The 18,122-nt window shown below is 35.6% G+C and overlaps 3 protein-coding genes across 6 annotated transcripts; 2 read left to right on the top strand and 1 right to left on the bottom strand.

The window, feature by feature from the left end:
* Positions 1-83: 83 nt before the first annotated feature.
* On the bottom strand, positions 84-4,078 carry LOC121748381 (transmembrane 9 superfamily member 9-like). The gene is made up of 7 exons (XM_042142699.1): positions 3,729-4,078; positions 2,395-2,559; positions 2,148-2,257; positions 1,959-2,064; positions 1,759-1,871; positions 1,531-1,681; positions 84-1,425 (listed from the first exon to the last, which is right to left on the bottom strand). The coding sequence occupies exons 1-7, from the start codon at positions 3,843-3,845 to the stop codon at positions 268-270; spliced, it is 1,920 nt and encodes a 639-aa protein (XP_041998633.1). The 5' UTR covers positions 3,846-4,078; the 3' UTR covers positions 84-267.
* A 6,615-nt stretch (positions 4,079-10,693) lies between these two features.
* Positions 10,694-13,899, top strand: LOC121747782 (pentatricopeptide repeat-containing protein At4g26680, mitochondrial-like). Of its 4 annotated transcripts, XR_006039342.1 has the most exons (4): positions 10,694-12,477; positions 13,136-13,219; positions 13,290-13,332; positions 13,763-13,899. XR_006039342.1 is itself a non-coding variant. In XM_042141892.1 (2 exons), exon 1 carries the CDS (start codon positions 10,873-10,875, stop codon positions 12,454-12,456), a length of 1,584 nt encoding a protein of 527 aa, XP_041997826.1. In that variant the 5' UTR covers positions 10,694-10,872; the 3' UTR covers positions 12,457-12,477; positions 13,136-13,862. The 4 variants fall into 4 exon arrangements, 1 of the variants encoding a protein (XP_041997826.1); XR_006039341.1 differs by having other exon boundaries at positions 13,290-13,862; XR_006039343.1 differs by lacking the exon at positions 13,290-13,332 and having other exon boundaries at positions 13,763-13,817.
* A 309-nt stretch (positions 13,900-14,208) lies between these two features.
* LOC121747783 (putative cyclic nucleotide-gated ion channel 9) lies at positions 14,209-17,864 on the top strand. Its single transcript, XM_042141894.1, has 6 exons — positions 14,209-14,347; positions 14,830-15,042; positions 15,725-16,035; positions 16,448-16,559; positions 16,944-17,180; positions 17,256-17,864. The coding sequence occupies exons 2-6, from the start codon at positions 14,995-14,997 to the stop codon at positions 17,433-17,435; spliced, it is 888 nt and encodes a 295-aa protein (XP_041997828.1). The 5' UTR covers positions 14,209-14,347; positions 14,830-14,994; the 3' UTR covers positions 17,436-17,864.
* The last annotated feature ends 258 nt before the right edge of the window (positions 17,865-18,122 follow it).

The following is an 18,122-nucleotide window of genomic DNA, read 5'->3' as shown; positions in this document are numbered from 1 at the left end:
TGCGTTTGAAGATGGTTTTCATTGCAGTTCAGAGAGCATATTAAGTGGATCTAACATTGCTAAATCAATCTTGTAAAAGTATATAAGTAATAGAACTACAACAATTACTCCAAAATCTTCCAAAAATGAGTACACAAACCAAGAATAATATTACAGATTCAATACAGTTAGTATGAAAAACATTGTCGCAAAACTATAATCACTGAAATATCAGAAGAGTGAAATTGCCAGATCTAGAATAGGGTCGTTTGCAGCTTGAATTGTCATCTAGTCGATCTTGACAGATGAGTAGATGAGTTTCGTGAACCAGAAGCAGGCGAAGAAACCAATCGTGCCAGTCAGCACGAAGAATGCATACGAACCAATCAACATGTAGCCAAAGTACAGGATGCCCGAGACTGGTTTTGTTATGTTGAGCTTTGTGAAGAAGTAGAATGCCGCGTACAGGAAAAGGTATAAAGCTGAGGAACCTGAGGTAAGGTAAGACCTCCACAACCACAAGTAGTCCTCGCTGCACAGTTGGAAATAGCATAGCACGACAGTGATCTCAGCACAGGTCACGATCAAGATGAGGAACACGAGGAAAAGGAAACCGAAAATGTAGTAGAACTGCTGCAGCCATATAGATGTCAGGATGAAGAACAACTCGATGAATACTGCACCAAACGGGAGTATGCCTCCGATTAAGATTGAGAAGACTGGGTTCATATACCAGGCCTGCTCTGGTATCTGCCTCGGAATTTTATTGGTTTTGACTGGAGCCTCAATGGCTGGCTTCCTAAAGCCTACGTAGCTGCCAACAAACACAAGCGGAACTGAAATCCCAAACCACATGAGCACCAATACGAACATAGTCCCGAATGGTACAGCCCCTGAGGATTTCTCACCCCAAATCAGTGCATTCAGGATGAAGAAAATAGCAAAGACGACTCCAGGGAACATAAAAGCTGTTTGAAGAGTAATTTTCTTCCACTCTGATCCTTTAAACATCTTGTAGAGACGGGCTGAGGCATAGCCAGCAAAAATACCCATGAACACCCAAAGAAGAAGCATTGCTGTCATCAGCCCTCCCCGATTAGAAGGGGACAGGAAACCAAGTGCTGCAAAAATCATTGTCACCAGTATCATCCCAAGAAACTGAACTCCAGTTCCAACATAAACACAGAGCAAATCTGAGTTAGTTGGAGGCCTGAAAACATCCCCATGAACTAATTTCCACCCAGTCTCTTCTTGAGCTTCTTCCTGAGTCTCCAACTGGTTGTACCTAGAGATGTCACGATAAAGAGTTCGCAGCATTATCATAGCAACCATTCCCGAGAGGAAAAGAACAATCATCAAAGAATTGACGATTGAGAACCAATGGATTTGATCATCAGCCATGTAAAGATAAGTATCCCATCTTGAAGCCCACTTGACTTCACTTTCCTACAAATAAGAGCACAACAAGGAAATCCGACATGACAATCACTTCCTACTTACCAGAAAAAGAGTATTACATATCTCCTTCAACAGCAAGAAAGAAAGCTTTACCTGAAACTCCACATCATAAGTAAATATAATTTCCTTGTCGTCAACCACATGTGGAGTGTTGGAGTTAGTTACTGTCCGTTTCGCATGAGGATCACATGTTGTCAGTCTTGTTTTACTATCATCCCATTTACCATCATATCCATGCTTAATACTGAATATCCAAGATTAACAATGTTAAGAAGATAAAGCAAAAAGACAATGTAATCTTGGAGATCAGTAACATATTACCTGAAATGTTTGGCTTCAAAACCCACAATCCTTGCAGCATCAGTTTCTTCATCCTTGTGATACTTCACAGTAAATGCCAAGTGATTGTTGATAAAATATCTCTCCTCTTTACTCTAGTAAGACAGGAAAAAAGACAAGAAATCAAAATCTAACTTGCCTTTTGGAGAGGGACTAACTTAAAAAAATCAATCTATACTTACACCAGCATATTGAGCTTTAAAACCAACTGGAAAACCGTGCTGATAAACCAGGGTATCTGTATCGGGTCTTCTAAAAGGCACAACCAGGGGGAGATTATCCAAAATCCTACAAAAGAAAACACAGAAACCGGTCGTTATGTAAATGACTTGACATGGAATAAAAAAATATATATTTGAAAACTGGCTTACATGTTCACTCGATATTCATCATCAATCTTTTCTTTGAACTCTTTTACCTCTTTGTCGCTAAGTGTAACACGACAAACAACATTGCACATCTGTGGTTCTCGCATCTTAAACTACACGTATGAACTCAATAAGTAGTTGAACCAAGAAAAAATAATTGAATGAAAGGATGGCATGAGGTACAAATAAAATACTATAAGAATTTGAAAAGAAAAGAGAGCAACAAAGGAAGTCCAAAAGAAACACAAACCTCATAAGGGGAGTTCTCGATGCGATCACCACGAAGGACTTCCCCAAGATTCTCAGCACTATCCTCAATTTTCTTTGGTTTACAATAAGGAAGGGAATAGTAGGCATAAGGAAGTTGAGTTTTTACAGAGGCCAATTTATTCACTTTAACTTTCAGAAGATCGCCCTGCATACAAGGGAAACCTAATCAAGCTTCACATCATACAAAACTAAACTATATCAAATGGCAAAAGTATTAGTTAGATAATGTAGCATTTAAGACGGAAAGGCACAGAAACATGCTTCGGGAATATATAAGCTCTTGGCATATAGTTAGCATAGTTGATATGTTCACATAAGTTGTTTAATTTATCAAAGCACACTATAACTTAAAGCATCTAATTTCAAAATTCTAAGCTATCTGGAATAAGAGTGATTAGAAAAGGACTGGGAGAGAGCATTTCCTATGTTTTGATGTCAGTAGAAGGGAATCCAAAGGAGAGACTAGAGAGAGCTTTTCAGTTGTCCAACTGCAACAAATTGTTGGAAGTTCTTGCACTAAAACATATCTGACATTATTCTATTAATATGACTGAGTCTCTTAAGGTCCAACAACATGAAATGTTTATAGTACTAATGGACGTTTGATGGGGTTGAGCAGAGATAAACAGTAGAACATAAAATAGATCCAATTTGTATATTAAAAGGAGCAAAATGTATACTGAGGAAGAAATTAACAAAACATAGAATTGCCAATGAGTTGACTAAAATTAAAGATTCTGTCTACTATTCTAGAAACCAGATCCTAATGAGAAAGCTCACGCCGAACCATAACAGCTCAAAACCAATCACAAAGAGAAGACAACAAAGAAATTCCGACTTTCATATTTCTTATGGTTTGCATCAAGTAGACTGCATGAAGGCTTGAAGCACTAAAATTGTACAGTTTGCGAGCTATCGTCTTAGTTTACAGAAACTCTTCATCGAGACTCTAAATCAAACAATAACCCCAACTTTTGAATCCGAACCCATCAGATTCATCCATCCACACATAATCATAAACTAACACAATCACGTACACCGAGTTTTTTACTCACAGACAAAAGATCCAACATTAAAACGAGCTTAACCAACCAAAACCTAACTCAATAGTAACCTAGTAGAGCTCAATCAAAAAACTCGCAACCCTCGACACACCGATCATCTCCCACTGTCTACATACAAATTACCCGCTAGAACTCGCTCTCTCTCGCATAAATATACATGGATATTGATTAATTGAAGTATCATCAACAGTCAAGTGCGAGAGAAACATCCAAAACAAACAGAAACGAGCAATCAGCGGAATCAAATCACCTTCTCAAAATCCTGGGGAGCGACGCCGGGAAGATAGAAGGAGTGGACGGCGTTGACGAGGAGAAGGAGCGCGAAGCACATCCACATCGAAATCGCGTGAGGCTTTATCCTCCCCATCTATCTCTGTAATCAGTCGCCACTCACAAAACCGCGCAGAGTTGAAGAAAATCGAGATCCACCGCGGCAGGGAAGATCTATGTCTCTTTCTCTCTATTGAAACGACATATACGTGGGTTGTGGAAGGATTGAATGGCACGGCAGCACGAGGAGGAGACTGAAAGAAAAGTGAGAGAGAGAAGAGAGGGGAGGTGGGAAGAGTGTTACTCTGTGGGTTGCAGTTGTAATTAGAGCTGTTGGATTGAGATCTGAGGGGTGAGATTAGTTCGGACAAATTAATCTGACTGAGATTTATCTTAATTAAGCAATAGTTTATTAATTAATCATTTTGGGTTAACTGTTGACTCGGAAAATATAGTATTCAGAGCATCCACAATGGTTTTCCCCGGCCATAGCCTAGCCACAAACTCTTTCTGCCACATCATCAGCACTAAAAATCATCCTGGCACATCATCAAGACAAGCAAATAGCTCAGTCATAGCCTAGTCACATCACTCAAAATTATATAAAATAAATAATTAACAATCACACAAAATACGAAATTAAATTTACGCCACATATACGGGAAACTGCAATAATTTTATTTAAATTTTAAAAAAAGTACATTTAAAAAAATTACATAATTAAAAAAAACTAACTCTGTGCAGTCCTCCGCGCTCATAACTCTTCAATTAAATCCTTTTAGAGTCGAATATGAGCATCTGTTTGGCGCATGTCGGCATTTGCTTGGAGGAGGCAGGCTTCATCGTGAGGTACCCCACTCCGTACGTTGGGGGCGGCCACGCCGTGGCTTGGACCGGCTTCATTATCGTCGTTGGCCCAACTATTCAGTTGTACATCTTCGCCTTCGACAATCGTGTTGTGCATGATAATACAGGCGTACATTATATCAGCAATGCAGTCGACATGCCACAAACGCGTTGGACCCCTAACTGCCGCCCATCGAGACTGGAGCATCGCGATGCGCTCGGCGATCCAGAGCCTGCAATGGCGCCGAGCGGATCGCCCAGCGCCCAAACATCGCCTAGCGCTAGGTGATTTTTTTTTTCCGGAAACCGGCTCGGCGGTTACAGTGGTTCGCCGAGCGCACCGCCTAGCCGAGCCTAGGCGGTGCGCTAGGCGCCATTGTGGATGCTCCCAGCTTCACAATCAACATATCTAATGCTAACAGTGGGAATTTACGTATACTAGTATTACACCCTTACATAACATATCTAATGCTAACAGTGGGAATTTATGTATACTAGTATTACACCCGTGCTATACATGGACTAATATATGTAGGGCTGTCAAATTGGATATCGGGTATTGGATACCCGATTCGGGTAATTGGATACCCGATACCCAAAAAACCGGGTTTCGAGTCGGGATCGGGTATTGGGTTATTGGGATTTTTGCCCGATACCTGATCGGGTAATACCCGAAAACCCGAAAAATATATATAATTTTACTAATGTTTTATCAATTTGTCAATATATAAAATAGAACATTAATGGTATGCTGAGATCTCAAAACTTTTCACTTTATGTTCCAATGCAATTAGTGATTTTATAATTAATATAATCACGTACTGAGCTAAACTGCAGGTTGACAACTGTGACTAATATACTAGTTTAGGGAAAAATGATTCAATTATACTTCTCTAACTCTCTACATGATCCACTAATTATTAATATTGAGATAAATCATCCACTACTCATACACTGAAAGCTAAGAAAAAGAAAAATCAATATTAGCTTGGAAGTTTCTTAGTTTCGCATCACAATATTACATTACTTATATTATTATAACTTGTGTATTGTGATTGGAAAATTATAACTTTGAATGTTGTATTATTATTAGGATTAGGAACTTATAGAATTTGGAATTTGTAAGTATTTAACAGGTTGGAACTTGGGAAAAATATGAAAAAAAATTAACAAATAAATTAAACCGGGATCGAGTACCCCGAAATCATTTTCGGATCGGGTATCGGGTAGCAAATTTTGGGATTTTCGGGATTGGGTACCCGAAAATTTCGGGTCGGGTACCCGCCGGGTACCCGATTTTACAGATATATGAGTATTTAAATGATAATTAAAAATATATACAAATTAACAGTGAACCATAAAACTTAAAACACTTAATCAGAATATAATGTCCAAGTGTTAGATTGCAGAAGATAAAAACCTATCACAATAATGGATTATACAAATAGATAATTACCTATAATTTTTTAAAGACTTCTTTATACAATATACTAACTTTAGAATTTAAAGTCTTTACAAACTAAAATCATCAAATTTTCACTACTCTTTTCGTTTTCCGACAAAACTTGAAGATAAAATAACTCGTTTGCTTGGAGCCATCATTTGCACCTCTTATAACTGTAATAAAAAATACATACATAATTTAAAAATTAAATAATAAAATATATTATTATAAATTAAATCATAATGAATGTCTTATAGTAGCAGTTTTTTACTCTTTAAAATCACGTTCATATAACTGCAATATCCATCTAAAAAATCTATTAATAATAATAATTTTAATCAATAAATACCTTTTTAATTAAAATAGCATTTCTGTAAATATCCCCAAAACTCCCGTTTTATATATTTACAGAAATCTATTAATAATAATAATTTTAATCAATAAATACCTTTTTAATTAAAATGATATTTGTGTAAATATCCACAACACTCTCATTTTATATATTTATAGATTTGAATAAAGGTAGAGGGAAATTTAATTGGATATGGTTAGTTTTTTATGACTTCCATAAAAATATGCTAGAAGAATATAACAACTAATCTACATATAGGGGAGAGTTATATTACTAGTGGCGAATCCAAGATTTTTGATATGGGGTGTGAAATAAAATTATACTTGCAGTTTATATAATCGACTAATCCTTTTTATTATATTTCTTATATTTTCACAATTATAATCTTTGTCTTTATTTTTTATATAAAAAATCCTTCATTATAAATAATACTAATAAGTTACTACTCCCTCTGTTTCTCCATAGTTGAGTCATTTTTTTCATTTTGGAAAGTTCCCTTATAGTTGAGTCATTTCCCTATATAGTAACTTTTTTATCTTTCTTACTTTACTCTCTCTTACTTTATTCTTTCTACTTTATTTACTTTCTACTTTATTTTCTCTATTTTTTTCTCTCTCTTGCTTTTTTATCTATGTATTTAACACATTCAACATCACTTTCTTAAACTCCGTGCCGAAAAGTTTTGCCTCAACTATGAAGAAACGGAGGGGTACTTTTTAGTTGAATGATTTCTATCATCTGTAACAAAGTTTTTAGACTTTTACTACTATATTATAAATAATTATTTCAACCTTTAAAAGGTCTGTTATCTTTATTCTATTTAAAATGATATTTTTAGATTTTTATAATATGCAAATTTTGTTTTAAACTTTTGCAAAGTAGGTTATCTTTACTAAAAAATCATCTTTTGTCTCCGACGGGAAAACTTTAAGAATACAATTGGATTTAAAATTCATCCATTACATATAATAGATTCTATATTATGATTTTAATTTACTTTTGTTTAATATTTTATTTCATAAGTATTGAAATCACATAAACTTTTTCTATTTATTGAAATATTATATCTATTAAAAACAAGACAAATTAAAAAAGAATGAAAATAAAAATAAAGATATTATAAAATTAATTGATAGCTATATAAACATTTATTACACAAAACTTAAATAATAGTAGTAGAAATTAAATATTAATCAAAACAAAATCAATTTGAAAAGACATTGAGTACATATAATAAAATTAAATTGAAAAGAACCGTGGATATCGTGAAAGAGTGGTGATTGAGGCCAATAAAGTTTATAAAAAATGGCCATTACATTTACATTCTGTTGGGATTGAACCTGGGTCTGTGTTTGAAAAAAGAGAGCTTCTTACCACTGGGCTACTAACGACAACTGCGAATTGAGGTATCAATATAGTATTAAACTAAAAGATTTTGGGGGTACAGCTGTACCCCCTTCCTGTGTGCGTCCGCCACTGTATATTACTAACTCAATACTTAATTGCTAACTCTTAGTTATTCAAATCAAGGGCATAGATTATCAGCGCTGGAATGTCAATACGAGCAAAAAAAAAAGTCAATAACAGTATTAAGGTCAATTTACAACTGATTTGTTGTAACTAACTTTTGAAAAATTTCACATAACTTTAAAACGCATATAACTTTCTCGATTTAAATTATTTTTTCGCACAACATATACCAAATTAAAGATAATTTCATAAGGATTCTAACGAGATCTCACTTGCATATGTTCAGATGTCAAAATTTGAAAATAATTTCAAAAAAATTCAATTTTTCCGTACAACAACAAATGTCAACATAGGGCCCGTTCAAGATTCATATCCATGTTATGGAATAAATTGATTTTACTTTAATATGTTTGATAAGCTAGTTAAATAATTTATTATTAGTGACTTGTGTTTGATAGGGAATATTTATATCAAGTTAATGATATGTATTTACAAATTTGTCCTTCTATGTTTTATATTTTCGTCGGCGGCTTGGAAATAAAAATAACATCTTCATAAACCTAAAAGGGGACGGACATATAGATCAAAATCAGCCATAGCTAAAACATAGTTGTTGTTAGCTTGACTAATGTGAAACTATTTTCCATTGAGATCAATAAAATTACAAAAAACTTAGCATAAAGTCACTTGCTCGAAAACCCTCCATAGGAGACGAGTTGTAGATCTCCCCCCAAAAGAAACCCAAAAAATAACAGAGGTAGTTATGACAACAAATAAATACATACTTTCACAGTTACCGTTGTGAGTTGCTTGGAGAAGAGTTGGGGATGGAAGAAGAGTTGAGGATGGAAGAAGAGAATGGTGCCGAGAAGAATGTGAAAGAGGGTATAAATGGTATAATATTTTATTTATGGGTGCACAAAATACGACAGATTTGCTATCTCAACAAAATTGTAAGATACATATCTATGCATTTCTAGTCCGTTTCAGCGGGCCGAGATGGGCCATACCAAAAAACAAGGGCTGATGTGGTGGCTAAATAGGCTATCAAACGATTGGAAATACGAAGATACATATCTATTTATTGGCAATACTAAGTTATCAAACGATATGTCAATATAATACACGTAGAATGTCATTCTTAAAGCAATGTATTGACATTCTCAAAGCATTGTGTTGATATTTTTAAAACACTATATTGACATTTTAATCCAAAACTCTAATTTGGTAGTTTTTTTAATCTTTTTCGATTTAATTAATAAAAATGAAATTACGCGTGACAAATTTTAGATTACTAAATTTCTAAAATTCTATAATCCTAAATTAGTTATAGTTAGCCACTAGAGAGTGAGTTATCAATTGATCACTCTCCTTTTAAGATATTTATAAAGGGAAGTCCATTATTTGAGACATTGAGTAGGTATAAAATTTAGAATGCACTTCATCGTCTAGAAGAAGATAATTTTAAATTCTTAATATTTTGTATAGTTATATACCCTTTACTTACTCATAATAGTTAATAGTATTATTGTTGGATGCAATTTTATTTTATTTGTAGAAGATTAATTATATTTTCTTACGATCGACCATTCCAATTGAGATCATTGTTGTTTCAATGTGGAATCTCAACATAAAATTAAAGTCGAATTGGAAAGTTTAACAAAAATAGTATAACTAATTGGCCATATAACAAAAATAATTTGAACTATTTATGATTAACAAAAATACCACAATATTTACAAACTCAATTAAAATTTTTGAAAAACAACAATTTACGTACAAATACTTGTGGTTACATCTGTATCTGTTTAGTACTTATAAACTCGAATCATTCATATCATTTATTTTGGAGAACGAGTTATAATTGTTGATTTGGGATAGATCATGGAGTAGTAATTTATTCTGAAGTTTCTAACTTTAAATTAAAAGTTGGATTCGTACAATTATGTCTTATCATGATTGTCGATAGATCGAAATAATTCCCATAAGATTAGAAGTGATCCAGAAGAACAGTCACTTGACAAAGAAATTTTAAATATAAAGAAATTTGTTAATAAATGTATCTTTTAATTGACTTCTTATCAATCTCATAATTTAGAAAATAGTCATTTAAATCATAGCTTTTATATATTTCTAATTTATAAAATCATTTAATTAAATTATAATTTGTTTATATTTCTCATTTATCTTGTGCAATTAACATTTTATGAAAGTTGTCATTTAAATCATAAGTTTTTTGTTAACTTATGTATAATTTAGAGTTGTTCTATATTACGGTGATCTATTACTAGATGATTATTATGTACTTAGTGAATATATGCCGACGAAAAGTATAAAAGTCACAACAAAAATAATTTTTAAATAAAAATATGTTCAGTAAAATATAGAAAAAGGGCATATGTATTCAGAAATCATGGTACTACTAATAATTGTAAATTTACAGAGGAAATTCAATTTTTTAAAGTATAAATAACACTATAAGGACCCGTTTTATAGAGTGAGTGGGTTATAGCAAGAGGATTAACATAGGATAAAATTTTCGGGCCAAATGTAGGATTTATGTAGGATAAAATAAACCCACAAGAGGATAAAATAAACCCACAAATTTTGTGGGTCACATTAACTAAGCCCAATAGTGAAAACGGGCACTATTCACGCGGGCCTGGCGGGCCGCCGCAATTTTTTTCGGGCCTTGGATTGCATTTATCCAGGCTGAAAAATTGTATCAAACATTGGATTGTGGTGGGTCCCACCAACCTTAACCTTGGTTTATCACCTATAAAACGGGTCCTAATAGTATTCCCTTTTCTTCTCAAATTAAAAGCTTGCGGCCTTTCTTCTCCAGACCCTGCCTTTCGACCGCCGTCGCCGCCACTGCCACCTCCAACCACGGTCCCTCAGCTAATCGGCAAAGCCAGCGACTGTTGCACCTAAAACTAGTATTTGGTGATTACTGAATTCTTCTCTCTTTTCCCTTTCCATCTAAAGTTTGATTTCAATATATTCAGAACGATGAAAAACCTCTCGCGCAGCTTCTCCACATTCCTCAACCATACCAAAACAAATGCCAAAACCGACCTAAAAAATTCGATTGAAACCCCAATTCCCAGTAACCGCATAAAAAACCCCATCTTGTTACCTCACCGAACGATGCCCACTGCAAAAGGTCAAGATTCGGACTTTATAAACGTAGCCCATAGTCATCTCATTCGCTCCGAATGGGATAAACTGAACAAAATATCCTCCGGTTTAACCCCATTTCGAATTAAGCACATACTGCTGAAAACCCATAAAGACTATGTCATTTCTCTCGAATTCTTCAATTGGATTGAGCTCATGAATTCCGAGCTCAACACCCTCGATGTGATTTCAATCCTTCTCCATATCTTAACCAAGAATCGCAAGTTCAAATCCGCGGAGTCGATCATGAGAAGAACCCTTGAAACGGGCTCTTTGGATTTGAATTTTCCGAGAAAGGTATTTGAGGCTTTGGTTTACTCTTATAAGCTGTGTGAGTCTTCATCGCGTGTATTTGATGCTCTGTTCAAGACTCATGCGCATATGAAGAAGTTTAGGAATGCATCTGATTGTTTTAATTGGATGAAGGAGTTTGGATTCTATCCCACTGTTGAGTCTTGTAATGCATATCTGAGTGCATTGTGCAGCTTGAGTCGTAGTGATATCGTATCGTCTTTTTATAGGGAAATGCGTAGGTGCCGTATTTCTCCCAATGTTTATACTGTTAATATGGTTATAGGGGCTTATTGTAAAGCTGATAGATTGGATTTGGGAGTTGAGTTGTTCAAGGATATGGAAGGGATGGGGTTAGCACCTAGTGTTGTTTCGTATAATACTTTGATTAATGGATACTGCTGTAAGGGTCTCTTGAGTAGTGCTGTGAAGCTCAAGAGTGCGATGGAGAAGGATGGTGTTCGGCCAAATGATGCTACGTATAACACGCTCATGTATGCTTTGTGCAAGGAGGGGAAAATGCATGATGCGAACAAGCTGTTGAGTGAAATGAGAAGCACGGATGTTGCTCCCACGACTGTTACTTACAACACTCTGATCAATGGCTACAGTGAAGCTGGAAATAGTGAGATGGGAATGCGCCTCTTTGAGGAAATGTTGGTGGCTGGCGTTGATGCTGATATCTTGACTTATAATGCTGTCATTTTGGGGTTGTGTAAGCAGGGGAAGACAAAGAAAGCTGCGTTTATGGTGAAAGAACTTGATAGGAAGAAGTTGGTTCCTAATTCGTCAACCTTTGCAGCCCTCATTACCGGGCAGTGCGTGAGAAACAATCCTGATCATGCTTTTGAGATCTACAGAAGCATGATCAGGAGTGGCTGTCAGCCCAATCGAGCAACTTTTCAAGTGTTAGTGTCTGCTTTTATAAAGAGTGAGGATTATGAAGGAGCAGTTAAGGTTTTGAAGGAAATGATGGAAAGAGCTATAGCTCCAGATTCAGATGCCTTGTCTTGTGTTTTGAATGGACTTGGGAAAGAGGGAGTTGTAATGGACTTGGTTAAGGAGATGAAATCTCGGCACCTTATGCCCCGAGGAATCACTAATGAAGTCTCGAGTACCTTTTAACAAAGCTTTATGGCTTGTCAGGTATGTGTGTTTCATTAATTTGATCTAGGACTCAGGTAGAAATGGATTTGATGAGAGCATAGTAGTGCATTGTTGCATGCTCTAAGTTCAGTTTTTAACTTTTTCGTAGCCATGTTACTATACATATACTATTTCTGATCAGATTCATGTGGAAATATTAATTTCATCTGGAATATGTCTTCAACTTGTTGATTATCCATGCCTTATTATTTAAAGAAAAACTTTGATGTGCTTAGCTAAAAAAAATTTAAGAGTGGGCGGAAAAGGAATGATATGAAGAAAATATAGTGTTGCAAGTGAGGGTTGAACTTGGCACCTAATGCTTCTATAAAACTGAAATGCCCCCATGCAGGATCGCACTACAGAAACTTTTGATGTGCTTAGCTCTGTGTTTTAGTAATGCATGATTTGCCTATTTGGGACTTGGGAGTATTTGAGGAAGTGGTTCGCAAGGGTGTGCACAACAGCTTGTATGATAATTGTGCATGTATATGAGTTTAAACATGTGCTTGTGATAATATTTTCATACTGCTTAACTTTTTAAGAGTGATTACCTTAACATGGGAAAAAAATGCAATTCAGCCGTATAGCACATCAGAGTTTTTTTAGCATGTAATACCTTCTTCAGACTACTTATATCTTTATATTCTTCTTGCAGTCAAAATTTAATTACATCATGCAAAATGTTTGATTGTGGTCCAAAGACTCAATACACCACTGGGCAGCGGGACAAGTTTGTAAGGTATCAATATCCTTTTCGTTTTCTATATAATTCTCGAATTGTAGAGTTATCTAATTAGCTGGCTTCGCAGAGCTTGGACCGCTTATGCTAACGATGCTTGCCGAGAAAGTGAGGTTTGAGCAAATATACTCCCTCCGTCCACGATTAATTGACACCAATTTCCTTTTTCGTCCGTCCACAATTAATTGACACACTTACTTTTTACTACTTTTGCTTAGGACCTCACATTCCACTAATTTATCACACTCACATTTTATTATAAAATTAATATATAAAAGTAGGACTCACATTCTACTAACTTTTTCAACCCACTTTCCACTATATTTCTTAAAACCCGAGCCAAGTCAAAATGGCTCAATCAATTGTGGACAGACCGACAGAGTGAGTAATTTGTAAATTTCCTGCAATGTTGGACGCTTCTTCAATCATGTCTGTACAATAACTGTTCTCATCAATGCACTTGTGATAAAGTACCAGATGCTGTTTCACTCTCTTCTATTAGACAAGTATTTATGAAGGTTTTTTCTTTCTTTTTATTAATAGATTGGATGAGTTGGATTCCAGACTCTTATCCCCTTCTACTTCAGTTGCTACAGAAAAATGTGACTTTAGTCTCGATGGTTTAAGCCGTGGTAATCATAGAAATCCTGCTCCATCGAAGTCCTTTAAGAGAAGAATGGAGAAAGGATCTCAAGGTCTAAAATCTATTGGCCGGTCTCTTGGTTTTGGTGTATCACAAGCAGTTTTCCAAGAGGACCTCAAGGTGTCAGAGAAGAGGATTTTTGACCCCCAAGACAAATTCCTTACCTTTGGAACAAGCTATTTGTGATGTCATGTATTCTGGCAGTATCTGTTGATCCTCTGTTTTTCTTTCTTCCAGTTTTTAATAAATCAGAAAAGTGCCTGGACATAGATAGAAAATTGGCTATTACGGCTACAACATTGTGCACAGTTGTTGATGCTTTCTATCTTATTCACATGGTTCTCCAATTCTGGACTGCTTATATTGCCCCATCGTCCCGTGTGTTTGGGCGAGGTGAACTTGTAATTGATCATGGAAAAATTGCTAAGCGGTACTTGAAGTGCTATTTCATCATTGATTTCCTTGCAGTGCTTCCCCTTCAACAGGTTCTAGAAATTGCGTTCTTATTTATCTTTTGAATTGTACTACCTTATCTTTAGTCTTTATCCTTCCCTGAAACATAAAATGGATTTTCATTTACGGATCAGTTGGTGGAATTTTGAAAAATTATATTGATATCTACTTTCTAGTTAGATTCCAGGATAGCTATAATCAATACCAGAACAAAGGTGATTAATATATAATGTTTGCTGCTATCTTTCTTGGGTTTATTTCTCCTTTTAATTTTCCTAGATTTTTTCAGTAAGACATCTTAGTTAGATGCATGAACTTCATAGGCTGGCTATAACTTTTGCAGCCATGGAATCAGGGGATATTTAAGATCAGTATTTACTTGCACGTTTTAGTGTCTGAGCTTTTCAATTTCTTATTTGAAATAACTATATCTGTTTCAATGGTTCAACATTGTAGTTATTCCTTAGCTTTTTGGTTTTTTATTGCTAAACATCATTATCCTGGATATATGCAGATTGTTGTCTGGAGATTTCTGCAGAGATCAAATGGATCAGATGTACTTGGCAACAAAGCAAGCATTATTTTTCATTATTTTGCTGCAATATATTCCTAGGTTCGCCCGAAATATGCCACTCACTTCAGAATTAAAAAGAACTTCTGGTGTCTTTGCTGAAACTGCATGGGCTGGTGCAGTGTCATACTTGCTGCTGTCCATGCTTGCCAGTATGTAAGCATCCTTTTAAACTGTTGCATGGCATCTCATACCACCGTCTGGCATGATGGGTTTTTAAGTTGCTAATTGGGATGAGCTTGCAGTAATACAATGATTTCCAAAAAAATTCATCTTGGACATCCAGATGTTCAAACTTTACATTAGGATTTAGTGACTCCGAAAGCATGCAACGTTAGCCTTGTTACATGGCCTATTATTGTCCACAACATTTTTAGTCCCCCCATGCGAAATGAGCTGCCAGGGCATATATCTGTCTCCTCCTTCTTGCGTATCAGAATAGTAATTCTCCAAAGTGTTAGTCTTGCATGATTGTTTTTCAATAACTCCTATACTGTTGCAGCAGGATACATTTAATTGTTTCCTGATCATTTGCTATGATGTTTTTTAACATGGAATCTGTTTAATCTCAAGATCATTCATTTACTGTGAAAATCTTGCACATTAGGAGAAGATTTGTCATGAATTTCTGCTCTCAACATTTGCTACATGCCCAGCTGCTGGATACCCTTTGTTGTCATCTATATAGTGACATAGTGATACAAACAATTCTGCTATTCTCCTATAGAATAAACTGTATGCAGCCCAATCATGCTATGCTGGTCTATACAATATGATAGACGCTGTTTTTCATGGGAAATAATAATAAGAGAATATATTCTGTCTGTCTTACATGCAGATAGTTGGGGCTTTCTGGTACTTGTTATCTGTGGAGCGTAATGATACATGCTGGCAAAAAGCTTGCAAACGCAGAGAAAATAACTGTACCACTGATTTCTTATATTGTGGAAATCAAGATATGGCTAATTATAATATCTGGAGCAACATTAGTGAGAGTGTTTTAAGCTTAGCGTGCCCTGTCGGTGATGAAGACAATCCCCCGTTTGATTTTGGAATTTTCAGGCAGGCTTTGGCTTCTGAAATAGTTTCGTCAAAGAAGTTCTTGTCAAAGTATTGTTACTGTTTATGGTGGTGGCTGCAGAATCTGAGGTAAACTGACTTCCTTCATCAAATCACCTGATCTTATGTGAATGGTATAATCCATAATCTTCAGTAAATTAAATTTATGTTGCCACATGAATTTGCATTTTATACGCTTGATATCATTGTCAATTTGCTTTCTTTTTCACTGCTACCATTTCGGATATTGTTGTGTCTTTGGTTACCACTATTCCTATACCTATGCTGATCAGATTTGGAGCATCTACAGAGGCTTTGGTAATAACAACTGGGCTTTACCAATGAAGAGTTTTCTTACACTTTCTGCCTGCTCTTTTTTTCAATAAGTTGGTTTAAGTTTTTCTTCATACACCCTGCACATTGTATTCATGGATATTTGTAATCAACATAACATGGTCAGATTTGTCAAGGCTAAAGACATGAATCTTCGTCTTATCTGCAGTACTCTCGGACAAGGATTACAAACCAGCATTTACCCAGGAGAGTCTATATTCAGCATTGCACTAGCCATATTTGGACTCATTCTTTTTGCACTCTTGATTGGGAATATGCAGGTAAACAGTGATATGTTACAAATGAGCATATTCCTCACCCTCCTTTGTCCATCTTGTTATTTGATGTAACAATCTTCATCTTCTCTTCAGTGTTGTTAAGTGAAATAACACTTACATTAATTTGAAAATTTTCTGGGTTCTAAAATGGGGCACATGAAGTTCGTATGAAAAATTGAAAACAGATCTGATATGCATCCATGAGTGTTTCTTAGTCCAAGTGAAAAAATTACGATCCTCCCCTGTTTGTGAGGGGTCATTATTGGAGAGAAATTTATCTAAATTACCTTTTTCTGGTGTATCATGTTTTAATTTTTGTGATCTTTATAATGCAAACCTTTGATATTTAAGTGCCTCAACTTTGTAGCTGTTTTGATCTTTCCACAGACATACCTTCAGTCGCTCACTATCCGGCTTGAAGAGATGAGAGTTAAAAGGCGTGACTCAGAGCAATGGATGCATCATCGCTTGCTCCCACCAGACCTCAGGGAGCAGGTTAGACGCTATGATCAGTACAAGTGGTTAGAGACACGTGGTGTGGACGAGCAAAGTTTGGTCGATAGTTTACCAAAAGATCTCAGAAGAGACATAAAACGCCATCTTTGTCTGGCATTAGTCAAGAGGGTAAACTTCTTATTGAAAGTTACTTCAGAGTGCTTTAGAATTCTGCAACCATAAATCTTTCCACAATTTTCTCAGGTCCCACTCTTTGAGAATATGGATGAGAGATTGCTTGATGCCATCTGTGAAAGGCTGAAACCTTGCCTATACACCGAAAGCACTTACATTGTACATGAGGGTGATCCAGTCGATGAGATGATATTTCTGATACGAGGCCGCCTCGAGAGTGTTACCACTGATGGTGGAAGAAGGGGTTAATTCTTTTTTAGTTATAGGGGGTTAATTAAATTCCATAAGTGTACTTAGCTTTTTTTAAATTCCAGCTTTGGGTGAGACGCATGACCCTCATATGTCGCCCATTATTGAAACGCATGACCGTGATGCGTTTTAGTGTAAGACGCATGACCTTAATGCGTCTTTCATTTTATTTTAATTGAACGATGCATGACGCACATGCGTCTTAGGGTAAAACGCATGACCCACATGCGTCTCTCTTTCGAATTAAATCAGGAGGCAGAAAGCAGAACACAGAACGAGAAACGAAAAAGGCAGCGGTTGGTGTTTTTGTTTCGGTTTTAGTTGATTTTGTAAATTATGGCTTTTGATGAAATTCCTCCAAACCATGTCATATGTAATTATTCTTTGTGTAACTAATTATCAATTTATGCTATGTGTTTTTTGATGAAATTCCTTGAAATGTTAAGAGTGCTTGTGAAATTACTTGAAATTATGCTATGGATTCAAATGTTAGAGTGCTTGTGAAATTCCTTGAAATGTTATAGTGCTTGTGGAATTAAGGTTATTGTAGGAATTATGCTAAATAGATATTGTTCGGGTACTTGAGGGATTGAAATTGAGAAATCGGGTGTGTTTGTAATTATTGTTTTGTGAATATCTTGTAGGATTAGATGGCAACTTCAAGTTCTATAGGGCAATTGTTATATG

This window comes from Salvia splendens, chromosome 9 (assembly GCF_004379255.2).
Source record: "Salvia splendens isolate huo1 chromosome 9, SspV2, whole genome shotgun sequence".
NCBI lineage: Eukaryota > Viridiplantae > Streptophyta > Magnoliopsida > Lamiales > Lamiaceae > Salvia > Salvia splendens.
Note: the sequence above shows the minus strand (reverse complement) of the source record. Positions and strands in the feature narration are given on the sequence as shown.